Source organism: Micropterus salmoides, unplaced genomic scaffold, assembly GCF_014851395.1.
Source record: "Micropterus salmoides isolate LMB-PRFRI ecotype aquatic unplaced genomic scaffold, ASM1485139v1 Ms_hic_scaffold_14, whole genome shotgun sequence".
NCBI lineage: Eukaryota > Metazoa > Chordata > Actinopteri > Centrarchiformes > Centrarchidae > Micropterus > Micropterus salmoides.
The window spans coordinates 24,577,953-24,594,150 of NW_024040485.1; the positions used below are offsets into that span (position 1 = coordinate 24,577,953).

At 41.3% G+C, this 16,198-nt stretch overlaps 4 protein-coding genes across 8 annotated transcripts; 1 reads left to right on the top strand and 3 right to left on the bottom strand.

Annotated features, from left to right (window-relative positions):
• Window positions 1-557: 557 nt before the first annotated feature.
• On the bottom strand, window positions 558-3,271 carry rpl37a (ribosomal protein L37a). Its single transcript, XM_038718672.1, has 4 exons — window positions 3,167-3,271; window positions 2,300-2,428; window positions 2,003-2,085; window positions 558-724 (listed from the first exon to the last, which is right to left on the bottom strand). The coding sequence occupies exons 1-4, from the start codon at window positions 3,167-3,169 to the stop codon at window positions 661-663; spliced, it is 279 nt and encodes a 92-aa protein (XP_038574600.1). The 5' UTR covers window positions 3,170-3,271; the 3' UTR covers window positions 558-660.
• Window positions 2,554-5,466, top strand: cfap410 (cilia and flagella associated protein 410). 2 transcript variants are annotated; one of them, XM_038718667.1, is made up of 7 exons: window positions 2,554-2,894; window positions 3,793-3,811; window positions 3,955-4,001; window positions 4,149-4,378; window positions 4,527-4,677; window positions 4,788-4,887; window positions 4,987-5,466. In XM_038718667.1, the coding sequence occupies exons 1-7, from the start codon at window positions 2,848-2,850 to the stop codon at window positions 5,149-5,151; spliced, it is 759 nt and encodes a 252-aa protein (XP_038574595.1). In that variant the 5' UTR covers window positions 2,554-2,847; the 3' UTR covers window positions 5,152-5,466. The 2 variants fall into 2 exon arrangements, with proteins under 2 accessions (XP_038574595.1, XP_038574594.1); XM_038718666.1 differs by lacking the exon at window positions 2,554-2,894 and adding an exon at window positions 3,440-3,654.
• On the bottom strand, window positions 5,467-10,738 carry orc2 (origin recognition complex, subunit 2). Of its 3 annotated transcripts, none has more exons than XM_038718651.1 (16): window positions 10,624-10,738; window positions 10,286-10,357; window positions 10,039-10,194; window positions 8,744-8,827; window positions 8,532-8,621; window positions 8,408-8,439; window positions 8,216-8,273; window positions 7,825-8,132; window positions 7,633-7,742; window positions 7,395-7,527; window positions 6,755-6,851; window positions 6,535-6,681; window positions 6,277-6,448; window positions 6,127-6,188; window positions 5,919-6,037; window positions 5,467-5,825 (listed from the first exon to the last, which is right to left on the bottom strand). In XM_038718651.1, the coding sequence occupies exons 2-16, from the start codon at window positions 10,353-10,355 to the stop codon at window positions 5,742-5,744; spliced, it is 1,722 nt and encodes a 573-aa protein (XP_038574579.1). In that variant the 5' UTR covers window positions 10,356-10,357; window positions 10,624-10,738; the 3' UTR covers window positions 5,467-5,741. The 3 variants fall into 3 exon arrangements, with proteins under 3 accessions (XP_038574579.1, XP_038574580.1, XP_038574578.1); XM_038718652.1 differs by having other exon boundaries at window positions 7,633-7,727; window positions 8,744-8,830; XM_038718650.1 differs by having other exon boundaries at window positions 8,744-8,830.
• A 777-nt stretch (window positions 10,739-11,515) lies between these two features.
• Window positions 11,516-15,612, bottom strand: zgc:162816 (uncharacterized protein LOC571260 homolog). 2 transcript variants are annotated; one of them, XM_038718673.1, is made up of 10 exons: window positions 15,468-15,612; window positions 14,789-14,944; window positions 14,572-14,701; window positions 13,714-13,864; window positions 13,443-13,623; window positions 12,599-12,717; window positions 12,366-12,492; window positions 12,140-12,202; window positions 11,952-12,057; window positions 11,516-11,868 (listed from the first exon to the last, which is right to left on the bottom strand). In XM_038718673.1, exons 2-10 carry the CDS (start codon window positions 14,932-14,934, stop codon window positions 11,779-11,781), a joined length of 1,113 nt encoding a protein of 370 aa, XP_038574601.1. In that variant the 5' UTR covers window positions 14,935-14,944; window positions 15,468-15,612; the 3' UTR covers window positions 11,516-11,778. The 2 variants fall into 2 exon arrangements, with proteins under 2 accessions (XP_038574601.1, XP_038574602.1); XM_038718674.1 differs by lacking the exon at window positions 15,468-15,612 and having other exon boundaries at window positions 14,789-14,965.
• Window positions 15,613-16,198: the final 586 nt, after the last annotated feature.

The following is a 16,198-nucleotide window of genomic DNA, read 5'->3' on the forward strand; positions in this document are numbered from 1 at the left end:
CCCAGCTGACATCGTGCAAAAGGCGGGGTACACCCTGGACAGGTCGCCAGTCCATCGCAGGGCCACACATAGACAACCAATCACACTCACACCTAAGGACAGTTTAGGGTGACCAATTCACCTAGCCTGCATGTCTTTGGATGGTGGGAGGAAGCCAGAGCACCCAGAGAGAACCTACACATACTTGGTGAGAGCTTGCAAACTTCACACAGAAAAGCCTGGAACGACCAAGGTTCCAATCCACAACCTTCTTGCTGCAAGGCAACAGTGCTAACCACTGCACCATTATCAGGAGTGGGAAAAAAAATAAAAATTTATAAAGTGGGTTATTCATCTAATTTGCTAAAATAAAGATCGCAGGTGTTTACTGCCAAGAAGAACCCCTTTATTGAGTTATGGCACCATTATATGCAAGTCTACCAAGACAGCTGTACTGTTTTTGATGGTGCAACTATCTAACTTACACAGATTTGGTGAGGCATCCTCTTGTAGTTACTATGGGCCACAAGTTTCGATTTTACGGCTACATAATAAAACAGATGCACAAAGACACAGAATTCCGCTCCAGACCGCTTTATTTTTGGATGTTGAGGCCATGTCCAGGTCGGTTAAATTATAGAAAACAGAGTCCCAAATCCACCAGTGATCATCGCACTTGGTTTACTGGTCCTTCAACTCCTTCAGTCTCCTGATGGCGGACTTGACTGTGACAGCGGACGTTGTGCTGCAAAAAACAAAATTACTTATCAGTTGGTGTACGCATTTTAAGGAAAACTCCCAACTTCCACAGCCAGAGGTTCCCTTCCACCACATTTCCGTGACCCAACCCTAACCCACAGAACATCTGTTTATCAGGAACTAAAAACTGTCATGAAAACCTTTGCTGTTGCTCCACTTAGTCATGCTAATAGATGTCATTCATGCAAGTTTTTAAATTTCCATTTGCATTAAAATTATATATATCAATGCTCTGTATGTGTTTTGAATGAGTTTGTCAGATATGCAACACTTTCTGCTTGATAATGAAATTAGCTTCAACTCAATGTGCACAGCTTAGATTAAGTCAATGAGTGTTTCTACTAAAAGAACCTGTAGAATACCTTTTTAAACATACTTATGGAAAAAACTGTAGAGGAAAGTAAATCAGCATTTAGCTGTCTACAATCACAGAAATGCTTCATTGATAGTACAGAAAAGTTGCTCAATGGAATAATTTTCATTTGATGTGCTTTGCAGTAGATTGGTAAAGACCATCATTTTTCATATTGTGGTCTGGCAAGGACATGGGTATGATGATCTACTGTTCCCTCCATTAAACACATCCACATGAACCCTTCCAACCATCTAACTGGACGAATGCACTGTTCCCTGGGCTGTCATCATAATCACAAAGTGTGGCAGCTGTTTTGTAACAGTTGTCCCCAAAATATCCACATAATTAGTTTTTAAATACTACGAGAAGAAATTTACCACACAGTTGCTGGATCAGGCTTCATGTTTACAAAACCTAGCCTAAATATCTGAGCGGGCTGATTTAATTCTGAGTAGTTGGTTTCAGACATATGGGTAAACCTCTGCAGTCCGGCTGTGTGAGATTGATATGCTGTAATGAACTGGGTCTGTGATTGGGTAGGCAAAAATTTAGTATCACCTGTGTCACATTGCCTAATAAGCTCTGCAAGCAGACCTATTACATACTTTGTCCACCATAACATCTATAACAGGATAATTACTGACCGACATTAAATTTAGATTCCACTGACTCTAGTTCTCTAGGTGAAACAGGTTGCTTGCTCCGTGGCTCCTGTGTTACTGTCAAAAGTTCGCAACAAAACCCCAGCAGGTAGAACTGGAGTGGAATTCTTGGGTGTACAGACAGAAGACAATGCAGCCCTTAAACCAAAGTGACTATAATAGATAGACATTTCCACAGCAGTTTGTTGCCTACATTTTTCCAGATAGAGCTGGATTGTAGAATAAAGCAACGAAAAAAGAAACCTACTTGTAAGTCCAGGCACCTCCAGCCACTGTCTTCCTGCAGGACCCACAGTGCCAGATACCAACAGCCTGCCTCTTCATCTTGGTCTGTCAATATAAGTTTCACACATTAACAGTTAGAAAACAGTATTTTAACAATTAGTCCACACACAACATCCAAACATTAAGCATGATAACATAAGACACATAAAATAATATGTGGCATCTGCCCAGCGTTCCTTCACATCAGAACGTAAGAGGCACATTGCTTTCTGATAAAGATCATGAGCACAGTCTTGTTGAATCCTAGGGTCATCCTTACCTTGCCACAGAAAGAGCAGGTGTATTTCGCATGCTGGGATATTTCAATTTTCTTCACCATCTTCCTCAGCGACGCGCCATAACGCGTGCCATATTTACCCACGATCCCCACCTTCTTGGTACGCTTGGCCTGTAGACAACAGAAACACACATCAAGATATACAACATGAAACAGGTAGCAGTACCTACTGACATACCGAGTTAATACTGCTCACAACCCACCTAACGTTCCCACAGTGCCGTTGCTACAGGGGTGAATGTAGCAATGCATTTCCAGGATTTCCAAATACCCTACAGAGCCACTTACACAGGTTCAGTGAGGTTCTAAGGTAACATTTTGACGGATCTTTGGAAGCATTCAACATGTTTTATGCCATTAAGCTGCAGCAGCCTTGGAACCAGGGTGAATGAGCTCCTGTCACCAGTGGTGTAACCAGCTAGCATACAAGCTTCCCAAGCTAACGTTAGCCACCTAGCTATGCTAACTTAAACCAATTCAAAAACCCTGGACAAGGTTCAGAGACGACGAACACAACTGGGACAGGAACCATGCCACTTGGATTTACTCTGAGAGCTGTGCTCCAAGCTACGGCACGGTATGTAGCATTTAACGACCTACAGCAGGCTAATAAGACTAGCCCGCCCGGTACTTAGGACTGAGTGAGTACAGGAATGGTGGCAGCCATTTCTGTCTCTGTAATACATGAAAACATCGTTTTTGCTGTTGACAAAATCACTAACTAACACAAATAACGCTCAGCACTGATAAACAAGGACCCCACAACGTTTCGGAATATGTGATTATATCATTTGTACCACAGAAAACGTTAGATTGAAACGGATTAGGAAGGGGACACTCTGGGCTCACCATCGTTTCAGTGGAGACGTAGGTCCAAAGAGGGATTGCTTAGCGCGCAGGCGCGATTTACTTGGTCGTTCACGCTGCATTGTGGGACATTGAGTTTTCACAGAACGCAGACGCCACAACATAATAAGAAAACTACTCTCATAAATTGTTTAAAACGGTAAGTAAATTTGCAATGTAGTAGTGTCGCATATTTTTAACAAAACAAAACAAAAATATTAACGTACGCAATAAATGACTGTAACTAAGGACGCTTCATTGATACGCGCATGCGTATTCCTGAGGTGGACAACAACGTCCCTACTGCTGAGTTGAAATGTTTGTCCACTTAGCTTGTCATAATGCGGTCTTTGTTGTTTGTGAACATATAGTGCATTAAAAGTATTCGTTCTTGACAGCTAAGTTGCTTATATTATGAAGCTAACACGGAAACTGGTTCTCGGTAAGGCGAAGGCCTCCGACTTGGAAAGCGTGAAGAAATTGAACTGCTGGTAAGTGTTTACATTTTAGCAGATGTGTAATTTTGTTGGTTTTAGTTTACATGCGGATGGTCGATGTTGACAGGAACAGCTTGTTTTGCACATCTCGTATTTGTGGTAACGTTACGTAGCATTTCATTTGTTTTGCAGGGGATGCAGTCTGACGGATGTGAGTAGTCATCAGTTAACTAATGTCATATTTGCTCTCACTGAATTCACTGTACATGCGCAAATGAATTGTACACCCTTTTTAATATTATTTAAATTGTATGCATGCATATATGCGGTACTTAAAATGTTCCCTTTTTCCAGATTTCTATCTTCTCTCAAATGGCCAACATTGAGGTGCTGACGCTTAGGTTGGTCTATGGAACTCTTTGCTGTCTCTCCCTCTGACACAGAGCTGTCACTGTTAACACTGACATGATACAGTTACACTTGCTCCCAGTCATTTTATATGATCACTGAATCCTGGCTGTGATGGTCTTCCTTTTCTCTCTCTATAGTGTCAATAGCATCTCATCTCTCTCTCCTCTGGCTGGCTGTCTGTCTCTTTGTGAGCTCTACCTAAGGAGGAACAAGATCCCCTCTCTCTCTGAGCTCTCTCATCTGCGTCCACTGACGCGTCTCCGAGTGCTCTGGTTGGCTGAGAATCCATGTTGTGGAACCAACTCCAGCCAGTATCGCCTCACTGTACTGCGCTGCTTGCCTCGCCTCCAGAAGCTCGACAACCAAGGTGAGTGTGCAGTGTTTTTGTGACTGTATTAGAAGTGATTTACACCCACAATTGTAACAAGCGCATTGAAATGGTCGTGCTGGACTGGAGCAAAACTCTGCACCTGTAATAAATCTTGTGGGCATGTTTTTTCCATGTGTGTCTGCAGTAGTGACAGAGGATGAGATTGCACTTGCTCTTGCAGAGGGTGAAGTGGTCACCACCCCTCCTAGCAGTGTCCAAAACCAGCTGTCCACTAATGGACTTCCAGATGCAGAGACAGAGAATGACCCGCTTAACTACAACATGGAGGAGACCAAGTAAGAGGATTGACACAATCATTTAGTAGAGCATGCAGTGACTGAAAACAATCTGTCAAATTAATGTAAACATATTAAGAACAAAACATTTTCTCTTGATTTGTTATTAGCAAAATCAGGGAAGAGTTGGGGATGAAGCTCCTCTCCAGAGACAAGTTCACCTCGCTTTCTTCCCCTTCAACCAGAGAAAACAAACCATCAATGAAAAAGGTACCCAATTATCTCTGAACGCTCCCCTAAAACTGAATGTTGGAATATACTGAAAATTTATATTCATATCTGGCAATAAATGATAAGTTGTATTTTCAGACGCACACTCTGGATGCAGTTCTGCTGCTGCTGAGGGATTTGGATGAAGAGGAGCTTCACGTTGTACACACAGCTGCCCAAAACAGACTCCAGACTTTCACTCTGGAATCAGAAACGCTGAACAATTCACTGCAGACGCAGAAAACTGCAGACATCCAACACTGAAACGTTTCATAGCATGCGCTCAGGGCCAAACCTCTTACTCCCCCTTCCACGTTTAACCCAAACCTCCATTCTTGGAGATCTGAAACAGGATCCTGATTAGCTTCTGATTGCAGTATGCATGATGGAATTTCACTGACCGCTTTCCCTTTTGTCTCAGTTTTCACATGTGGAGCAGAGATGAAACATTTCCACAGCTTTCTTTTTTTTTTTGTATCACTAAACAGCATGCCTACCTGCCTTGTAAGAACAAAAGAATGTCTGTTTTGCTAAATGTAAATCTATTTCTGTAATTAAAGAGATGCCATTGCAATACAATAACTTTGAAGTGTTGATTTTAATTACACAGATGTGAGCTGAAAACACGTATACACCAAAACACAATGGGGGGCATTTACAGTCAATGTCAAAACATTTCACCAATATTTAGATTGAAACCATTTATTAAACTGTGCAGAGCCTGTGAGAAGGGCTCATAGTTATGCTGATCATGTATAACTGGGCCTTTATATCAGTGGCTGATTCAACCCAAGTATCTACTTTCTGATCAAGTCAGTAAATGAGCTGCGTTTTAAATATAAAGCCTTCCCCACTCAGTCACCCTCCTCGTTCTCCAGGAAATCCGTCAATGTGTTGGCGTCCACAGCAACGGTCAAGCACTCCACTCCATCTGCGCCCTGGAGAATCACGGGAATAAATGTAAGTGAGACACAGGAGTTTAAAAGGCACTGAATGAGAGCTGGGAATTCTAAAGTGAAACAGGAGTTCACCTTGCGTGTGCGTATCAGTTTGTGGTCTCTGAACTCCGTCAGCTGAGTCCTCAGTGTGAGGTCAGAGTTCACCAAGAACGCCTCCCGACAACGCTGGTAGAACTCTTGGAACGACAAACCTGCACACAGTGATGGAAAACGTTACAGTCATAAATCAATACGGTCACATTTTAGGGATCCATTTGTATAGTATTTTGTATGTGTGCACCTGTGTATGAAGGATTATCTTTGTTTTCCAGCTGAAACTTCACCAGCAGTTTGAAAATTCCTCTGCAAAAAGAAAGCACAAAGCCATATAGAACTCACGCAGTTAAATTGATCTAACAGTTCATTATATAAAGGTGTGTGCGGGTCGTACCTTGCATTAGGTGTCAAGCTGCGTAGCACGTGTGTAAGGGAAGACAGAGCGAGAGCGCCAGTCTGCTGCACCAGGAGAGAGTTTTCATACGACGTCTCCTCTGTGTAGTGCTGAAACGTCACACACTCCCACCACAGCCAGTTAAACTGGCTCTGCTGAAACTGGTCCCACACTGAGTCACACACGGGAAAGATTCAGCTACAAGGATGCATTTAATTTTGATTAACACAGCAGTAAACACACTTATAAAACACTCACCTAGTGGAGCGTTTATGTGGTCTAAAGAAGCCACCAAGTGCAGGTTGGGCAGGGATGCCAGCTGCCCCAGTGAACTCTGGGTCTTCTCTCCTCGCAGCATTGGTCCATCGATATTATGGATCAGCAGGTACACATGGAGATCTGGGCCTGCGAGGACATGATTCAATTGTAAAACACAGAATTCAAACCCAAGCTTGAGACAACTGACGTACACACTCACTGTCTTTAAGGGTCTGAGTGATATACTGGATCTGGTCTGAGGGTGTCCGAAAACTCCCCTGGTGCTCTAGAACCTCACATGTCAGAGCATTTAAGATCTGCAATGAAAGCACAAAGAAAATCTACCTATCAATATTGCTCAAGCATTTCTCTTTTACACCACTTCCTGACCCAACTCCAAGCCCACTGGTTCCTATGAGACTCGAGCCATAAGCTACATAAAGCCAAATAATGTGCTAGCTGGACACCAGTTTCTGGAATATGTTAATCAAACGGGGGAAATCATGCATTTGTTAGGGACTATATTCAGTAACAGATCAATGCATGCTGTAGTGAGTATTTTCTGTATTTGGCATTTTCTAAAAATAAAACAGAGCCTGTGTTCATCGTAATAAAGGGAAAGTGTCACCCAATGCAACAGTGTGGCTCATGCTGTCGTTGTGGTGTTAGCTATAGTAGCAGGGGAGTTGTGAGTATCGCTGTCTGGAGCTGGTGTGCTGCCTCTGGGACCACCTCGTCCTCTCACTGTAGTGACCGTTTACTAACCCACAACTTAGCTAAAGTTAGTTACGTTACTTGCTGATATAGGCTGTAGCAATTAAGCATTTTTATTTTGAAGAGATTTATTTGTGTATACTGACTGATTTAAGAGTTATAGAAGGGAAGAATCCATTGACCACAAGGTGGATTTCTTGAGCCAAGTGAGACATACGGAAGTCCTCCAGCAGAGATTTTTTGCTGCCCAAACCGTAGACCAGCACACTGAATCCCAACCTACACAAACAAACACAGAGACGCTTCAGTCTTGTACCAAATTTCAAATATGACACAGACATACACAAAAAAGCATGGAATAAAGAATGCGCAAATCATACTCACTGTAATTGTAACATCCATTTACTAAAGTGCTTTCTGTGTTTGTTGTGGAGCTGCTGGATCTCCTTTGAGTAGCAGGACGGCTTTCCTTCTAAAAGCTGGACCAACGTCTCCTGCAAACACAAAATAAGGATGCACTTCAATAACGCAGAAACTCAATGAACACATTTACAACACTTTCTGTTAGAGACTAACCCTGTCAAGTTTGGGGATGTGTAAACGCTCCAGGGTTCGGTCTGATGTCAACACTTTTGAACTGCCATGGGCTTCAAAATACTCCTCAACCATACTGGGCTGATTGAGGGGTTCAGAGGTGCTCTTGCTCTTCTTGGCGGGAGTCTTGTAGAGAGCTGCAGATAAACCTTTACTGGGCGTTCTTGGAGTCTTCGTGTTTTCCTTGTCTTCTTTCTTTACTTTCTGCTCCTCTACCCCATCTTCATCCTCCTCCTCCCCAGAGTCAGAGGGCGACAGCTCACTATCGCTGTCTGACCGCATGCTCGGAGCTGAAAGTATCCAACAGCTTTATATATGGTAGCTACTGCAACAACAAGAGAATCTAGTTTTTACTGTAACATGTCAAACTCACTTGTCATTCTCTTCCTGAGCCTGTGGGGTGTTGTGGAGACAAACTCAACCTTCTTCTTCTGTCATACAAAAAGCAGAGGTTACACTGAGAAAACTCATACTTAACCACAGCTTAAAGAAAAATGGCAATATCATAAAAAGGTTCCTGAAGTGTATATGAGGAGTCAAACAAACAAATTCTTTCTAGTCTCACCCTCTGTGGTGTCCTGCTTTCACCCTTGTGGTCTAGTTAAGGAGAGGCAGAGAGAAAGAATAAACTTAGTTGTATGTAAATAGGAGGAGGATAGGATGGACACAAAAACAAGTGTTGAACTCACTGCGGCCTGTTCGGGTGGGAGTGGAGGGTTCAGTGTTGTGGGTCGTGCTGAAGGTCACGCTTTTCCCAGGAGTCCGAGCCAACTCGCTTGCTAAACAAAACACAAAAACAAAGTGTGCGATATCCTGAAAATCAACCACCTGATCTATGCATCTGATGATGTCCCACAATCAGAGAGCATTTGTGTATGTGTGAGAGAACAGAGGCTCTCACCAGCCTGGGCCATGCTGTGTCCACGCTTAACTTTCTGAAAGGAGAAAATGGAGGATCCAGCCACTCTGGACACACCCTCCTCATCTTCTGTGAAACCACAAAAAAACAATGATCATTTTTATATGATGAGCAGCACTAACATGATGGCCTCATGCTTATTTAGACTGTATCCGCAGATATTGTAGCTGGTGTTTTGATTATAGCCCCAAACCAAATATGATACTTTTTTTTTTAACATACTTAAATACACTCAAGTCTACTCTCACTGATATAAATGCCTATGGGGTGAACATAATACCCCATTAGAAGCACCTTTCTGTGTTTTATTACTAAATATAATATCTTTCACAATGCCTGTATAATGTCTAATGTAGTACATATTCTCACTGACAGACTCTGTGACCTTATTCCGATTCACTTTGCATACATTACTAGGACCGTAAAGTTAAATATAAGAGTTTTAGTGTGGTTTGCAGAGGTCTACAGGTATGAAATGAAACTGATTATACTATAAAAATGTCTTTGTCTTGTGTCAGCTTTTAAAAAGAGCTTAAGACAGCAGTTACGACTCAAATATGTTCAAGCTTGACTTCCCTAAAAGGCTTAGGACTCAACTAGATTTTAAATTTGTCTTTTCATTCTGAAATCCATTTATTGTATTTTACCTATTTAACCAATGCAAGACTGATGTAATAAATTTCTTGGGTTGGTTAGGATTAGGATTGTTTCACTCTTAGGGTTTTCTGTATGTAGGTTAGAAATGAGACTGTAGTTTGCATGTGCTTAATTTATACGTAGTGTTTATCTAGACAATATAGTTAGTACTTCAAATACATGTCTATTTGCTTAGTGTTGGGCCCCTTTATATAAGGTTCAGATATCTTCCCAGGGTGTCTCTTTTCACAACTCTGCATAATTTCTTATGATCATACTAGTATTTTGTTTTGTGAATAAACTAAATTGAACTAAAATGCAAAACAAATCAACAGCAACACAAACAGCAGCCTCGAAAATGATAAAGTTGATAAAGTTGAATCAACACCTCTATAAAACAGTTTCAATAAAAACATGAACTTTATAACTTTCATGAAGACATGATTTACTGCACAGCGGTTGTATTAGACTGCATTAGATTTTAGCTAAATGTACCTAATAAACTGACAACAGCTTGGTATGGTTTTGCATCATTTAGCAGCAGGTTGAACAAAACACAAAGACAGCTGCAAATAAACCCAGCTGGTAGATTGGTTTACTACCCGAAATACTTGGCAAAAAGTGACAGATATCTCACTCACCTTCTGTGTTGTCTGTCCCTAGAGCTAAGACATAGTTCTGCTCATCAAGGAGTCCATTTTCATCCCCATCAGGTGCTGCATCCTCTTTGGCCCGTCGTCCAGCTGGGCTCTTAAACGTTACCATCTTCTGAACAGACCCGCTGTTGCTCTGCACACCTTTATAGTTACACACAGGCAGTTAGTTAACCACCTGCTCCTAAACAAACATATCTAAACAGGAGAAGTAAAGTGGCTCTGATGTCCATACCCTCCTGTTTGTCCACGATGTGCTCCAGAACATCTCCATCACCAATGAACTTCACCTCCAGCACACTCATGACTGAAGGGGAATACAACAGCATGACAGTAACGTTAGCTAACTAAAAGCTAACTGTACAGACTTAGCTTCTCCAGGTTGTATGCTTTACTGCTAACCTTTACTTTAGTCTGGCTCTATCAGTCATGATAACATCATTAAACTGAGTTACGTTAGCTGACAGGGCAGTGTGGTGTAACTTTAAGTCTCCCTGTGGACAGTCAGCAGCGGCCAATGTCTAAAAGAGAAGTGGAACAGAAACAAAATGTCTCCAAACTACGGTAACTTACCAGATAATGTTTAGTATCGCCCGAAGAAAATGTAAACAAAACTTTCATAACCGGAGCGCTACACAGTGCGTCGTGACAACTTTCCGCGCCATCCTCCTGAAGTTTTTAAACCACGTGACAAGTGAAAGGTCATATAGTGGCCAATCAGAACGTTAGCTTCGGGGAAAACCACAGTTCCCAAGATGCACTGTGGTTCGGTGCTACTCGCTTCAAGGTTTGATAAAAATGATATATAACATTTTTATACTTTACTGTTGGAGATAACATGTGGATATATTTGATTACTTATTATCTTTAGGAAACCTTTTTTTTTTAGTGTGCATGAAACTTTATCTACAAATGTGAGACGTAGACAAATTTACATAAAGAGAGAAAAATAAGTGAAATTGAGAACAGCAGTTTTATTTATTCAAACTTAACCACCACTAGTGTTCAAGACAGTGGTAGTGACGGCACAGTAGTCCATAAAAGTATAATGAAGGATCATTTTTAACATTGGCATGAAGAATGCCTTCTACTTCATCAGACTCATGATCATTACTCCCTGATTGTACGTTCGTCTCGCAGTTACCAGAACCTGTTGATCTGCACTACACACTGTGTGCAAAGCTTTTTACTCTTTTTCACGATTATAACATACATGCCAAAACCACATACACTTCTGCATCATCATTCATTTGTGTTTAACCATAAACCTTATATAGATAACTAGTTAACTGTAGCATCATACTCATTTGATTGTTTGCAGCCTCCAGTGACCGGCGGCCCACATACTGGCAGCAACCTACTGGCATTTGTTGCTGCTACCTTGGTCTTAGTATGTTGACTCAATTCAATTCACATACTGACGTTTTTCAAAACACTGCATGATATTAATTAAATGATGACACAATGCAGTCCTAAAGCTTTCATTTATTTAATAATGTAAAAGCATACAAGTATTTTCTCTATATTTATTTTCCTATGTTGCTTCAGATAAAACATTTATGAAAAATACTTGTGTTATTTAATCAGTAGTTTAGGAATACTTCCACACTTATATTTGTGAGTATTCAGTCACACTTTAACATCAACTACATGAGAAGTCATTTTTCCAGTGTTCATTTAGCTATTGTAACAAGGTCATGTATGATGAGTGAACGGGTGGACAGCTGTTCACCACCCGCGTGTTGGTGTCCACTTCCCCAGCAGACGGCCCTCAGAGTGCACATGGTACACGGGGTGCATCATCGCAGTTGCACACGACTGGGAAAACAAACAGAGAGAGGGTCAAACAAGGAGACTGACACAAGCTGACACTAAGCGTCACTCCAGTGAACAGTACTAACATGGTGGGGGATTAGTGTGAGCAGAGAGCCCAGAGGGTATTTGTTGTAGTCCAGCGGTCCTGAGATGGGCTCCACTCTGCCGTGTTCCTGTGTCATAGACAACAATCTGGAGGGAAATATCTTTCATCAGAACTTAATTTACACTTAAGTTTAGTATTGAAACTGAAAACAAAAGTAAATAGCATTACTTGAGGTTCGGGTGACCTTCAATCATAGCATATCCTGTGGGAAGTTTTCCAGCTCCGTCTAGACTGAGAGTAGTTAGCAAAAACAGGGTTTAAAGTAAATGTAAAATCGTATATCAATTGAGAGGATTACATTAAAATAACTAATTATTGTGTCAGGTTAAAATGGTAAACAGGCAAAGTCAATTTTGCTAATATAAAACAGGGTAAACAATACGGGTGAAGGTACCTGAGTCCACCCCATCCACAGTCAATCAGGAGCTGGTTCCTGTGAGGACAGTGTCCGATGACTCTCGTCAAAACCTTCACAGCCACATCCTCCAGACAGCACGAGCCAATCACAGACTGCTGCACGTCTAAAAGACAGCAAGAAAATACATTAACATCATCATTTCCATACGCTAATTTCAATTGGAAAACAGTATACGCAGTGCGGCACTCTAATGCAACTACATCACACACCATAGAAGACATAGTTTCCAGGATGCACCTCGCTGAGCTGCGCCATGTCTTTGACCGGGTGGCTACAGGAAGGGGTGGAGCCAATGCTGGACTTACAGGTGATGCCAGCAGCCTTCAGTCTGCCCCAAAACAAACCCAGAATGTACAGAAAGATTCTATCAAGACAGCATTTCATAAGACATAAATCTAATAGTTTATTTACTTGTTGAGGTCTTATAATGTGACAATACTGTGCATTCACTGAATTTAAGTGCAACAAGCTGAAAACACTGACAGAGTATTACTTTAAAAAGTTAATATGACGAACGTGTTTGCCTCTTGACACATGCAGCAACATTAGCATTCATGAAGTTGTGTTTGTGTTCATTAAATTAACATTCACTCTCCTTTTAGCTCTAGTTTGGTCTCCACCAATGGCCAGAGAAAAAATATCTGGCTCTTGAGCTGCTAAATGGGTTCATGCGTTCACCAGCTAGTTGCTAACTGTCTGTCTGCTGTTTGGCGCGTAGTGTGTGTTTATCAGAGCTTTTTCATAAAACCTGCTGCTTCTGGAAATGAGGCTGTTGAGACTGAATCAAAACAGTAAATTTGCAGCTGGAAAACAAAAACACTGAGCCAAAAGATGCTAAAACGCTCCATAGAGCCGAGGGGAACTGCAGAGTCGGCCAAGTTTATTACTGCGAGCGACGCCTTTCACATTATATGTAGTCACATACATCGTATATAAAAATACTGATTTGAGCAGCTGAGATAATTTTTTATGTATTTAACGATTCTATGTACCGGGTAACATATGACATGATTGGCCTCTAGCTGCATTTGTCTTTTTTTCACTTTCACATACTTTTCCATGAACTGCAGAGTCAAACTGGTGGTTTCCTGGGCCACAGCCTGTATTTGCTCCACTCCTCTGCAGTTGTAGGTGTTCCCACAGTGAGCGTACACGCCTATTAGCTCCACGCCATCCGTCTCGACAATAGCCTGAGCCAATCTGAGCGCCTCAGGTTCTGAGTGCAGGATACCAGCTATGGTAAAGAACAAACAGAAGATTAGCAGGTGCTCGACCCCTATGGCTCAGCACCCAATGATGTGTCCTGCTTTCCCTGTGCATTTACCTCTCCCGTTACCACAGTCAAGTTTCAGCCAGACGTGCCACAGCCGACCGTCTCTCAGTGGTCTCTTTATGAGCTCCTCCAGAGCATGAGGATGATCCAATAAAACTTGAAAGAGATCCAGCCTCTCTGACAGCGCTGCACAGCGCTCCACCTATGAGCACACAACACACACACACACACACACACGTTAGTGCAACTGGTATTTGCAGTATGGTTGGGAGATACGACCTAATATGAACCTGACACTGTCACTGATAATCATTTCATTCAGTCATTCAGTAATTGATTTGCTGGTAACAGATTTTTAGATTTTCTTGATTTTAGTACAGTAAGTAAACCATTTTTCATGGCTGGCATTTTTACTTGTCACAGCAGGAGAAGCAAAGGTGTAATCAACATTAACGATGTTGCATTCCATGCCATGGTGTTTACAAACAACAGAGCTGTCATTAATTAGTTCAATTAACTAGTTGCACCTTTACTATGGTGAGTAATGTCTGCGGTGAACTATTTCCCATCCATAGCCTACAGATTACATGCTTCCAATATCTTTAACCGCTTATCTTTTGCATGGTCATGGGATCTAGCATACAATATGTAGCCTACTATATACTAATGCAAACTGTGACTTTAGAATTCACAAAAACAAAGCCAAATGTTATTTCATACTTGTGTTTTTAAGATATTCATGGAGCTGTTTCATCACAAACTGCGAGTTATTTTAATGATATGCAACTGTGAGCAGCTCCTTCATTACGTTTGCATACTAGACTGAAACTGAAGACGCTAAATGGAATTTATGCAATCAAAGAGTGCATATAAAGAATGAGCCTTATAAAGTGGGTGAATTGAGAGAACCTTATCAAAGGGAAGTGAGTATGCATATAGGATGTCATCGAAGCCGTAATCGGCATAGAAACAGGCCTCTGCCAGTGTGGAAACCACGATGCACCTCCGTGATCCTCCCGTCATGATGTCAGCACACTCACTAGACATGAACATGAATACACAGACCATATCAGTCTCCCTTATATAACTGGCCTGCATGAGTTAGTGTGTGTGTGTGCATTTATACATGGTTTTGTGGGTCTTCATGTGTGGCCGAAGCTGGACCCCCAACTTCTGACAGCGTTCAATCATCCTCTGGGCATTTATCTTCACTTTGTCCAAATCCACCACCAGAGCTGGGGTACACAGGGTAGAGATGGCCTCTCCCTCCATACTGGCAGCACTAGAACCAACAGGCACACACCAGATACTTCTCATGCAATTAAATTATTGTGCATGACTGGCTCCAACTCACATACTAGTCCAACTGTGACACCATTCTTATGATAACTAACAGTACTTGGAAATAGGTGCATGATGTGCTATAGGCCTAATTTATATATAAGACACCATTATATGACTTTCAACCCTCCAGTTCTGTGTAGGTACACAATGCCTGGGGTTGTGTAATGTAGAGACCTTTGAACTATACACCAGTGTATTCTTTGTTTAAATAACTACTTTTCCAGTGAATACATAACAACCTTAAATAAAGCAATGAATTAATCAACCTAAAATACCCAAATAACCCGCCGTTTGAAATTACTATTTAACCAAACAAACGTGTTCACAAATAGACAACGTTTTAAATTATGTGTTGTTGTTTTTAGCAATACCCTTAATAAATTCTTCAAAACATCTCAGCGAACATTAATAGTAGGCTATGCATGGCGCCAGTAGGCTATTTATCATTATACAGGACTTACCGTTTAGCAGCTGATTCTGATTCTCCCCGGCATTGCGGGATAATGTGGTCACGTTCCTCTTACGGTGTCCTTGAGTGTTCAAACCTCTTCACCGGAAACGGCCATTCACTGTTGTAAAGCAGTGACTGGATGAAGTACTCAGATATTTTACTTAAGTGGAAGTAGCAATACCACAACAATACACGCCTGTATAAGCAACAGACAAAAAAAATGCAAATAAATGACCTAAAATAATATCATTCTGCTTACTGTAAATGCTTTGCCTATAATGGATCCATGAACCTTATAAGGCTCAAATATTTTTAGGTCGCAAATTAAACATTCTCACTAATATTCGTGATTTTATGTAAAACTTAACTATTAGCATCACAATATAGCCTACTTAACTTTTTGTACTTAATACCCAGAGTCTGCAAAGTAACTAAAAAGCTGTCAAAAAATGAAAATTTAATGGAGTGAAAAGTACAATATTTGCCTCCAAAATGTAATGGTGTTCATGTAATGGATTAGTTTAAATCAAAACACTGTTGCTGCCTTGTATTTCTCTGTACAGCAGACGGAGCCAGATTCATAAACACCCATTTGTACAATTGATGACATGGAGCTAGGAGAGATTTTCTTTTACAAGATTAAAACAGCATTGCAGAAGGGGGAGATATGCTCGTGCTACCTACGTTTTCTATACTTCTTGTCTTGTCAGTGATTGAATGACAAATTGCACATGGATCAAA

Excerpts from the sequence above, each read along its gene's own strand:
- cfap410 (XM_038718666.1), top strand. The coding sequence starts at position 3,578 with ATGAAGCTAACACGGAAACTGGTTCTCGGTAAGGCGAAGGCCTCCGAC. Across the intron at positions 4,002-4,148 it reads ATTGAGGTGCTGACGCTTAG|TGTCAATAGCATCTCATCTC; the intron begins GTTGGTCTATGG and ends CTCTCTCTATAG. Across the intron at positions 4,678-4,787 it reads TACAACATGGAGGAGACCAA|CAAAATCAGGGAAGAGTTGG; the intron begins GTAAGAGGATTG and ends ATTTGTTATTAG.
- orc2 (XM_038718650.1), bottom strand. The coding sequence starts at position 10,355 with ATGAGTGTGCTGGAGGTGAAGTTCATTGGTGATGGAGATGTTCTGGAG. Across the intron at positions 8,831-10,038 it reads AGGGACAGACAACACAGAAG|AAGATGAGGAGGGTGTGTCC; the intron begins GTGAGTGAGATA and ends GTGGTTTCACAG. Across the intron at positions 8,274-8,407 it reads AAAGCAGGACACCACAGAGG|AAGAAGAAGGTTGAGTTTGT; the intron begins GTGAGACTAGAA and ends TTTGTATGACAG.
- rpl37a (XM_038718672.1), bottom strand. Across the intron at positions 2,086-2,299 it reads CCTGCTCTTTCTGTGGCAAG|ACCAAGATGAAGAGGCAGGC; the intron begins GTAAGGATGACC and ends TTATATTGACAG. Across the intron at positions 725-2,002 it reads GGAGGTGCCTGGACTTACAA|CACAACGTCCGCTGTCACAG; the intron begins GTAGGTTTCTTT and ends TGTTTTTTGCAG.
- zgc:162816 (XM_038718673.1), bottom strand. The coding sequence starts at position 14,934 with ATGGAGGGAGAGGCCATCTCTACCCTGTGTACCCCAGCTCTGGTGGTG. Across the intron at positions 12,718-13,442 it reads ACTCTGCAGTTCATGGAAAA|ACTGAAGGCTGCTGGCATCA; the intron begins GTATGTGAAAGT and ends GTTTTGGGGCAG. Across the intron at positions 12,493-12,598 it reads TGGAAACTATGTCTTCTATG|ACGTGCAGCAGTCTGTGATT; the intron begins GTGTGTGATGTA and ends GCTGTCTTTTAG.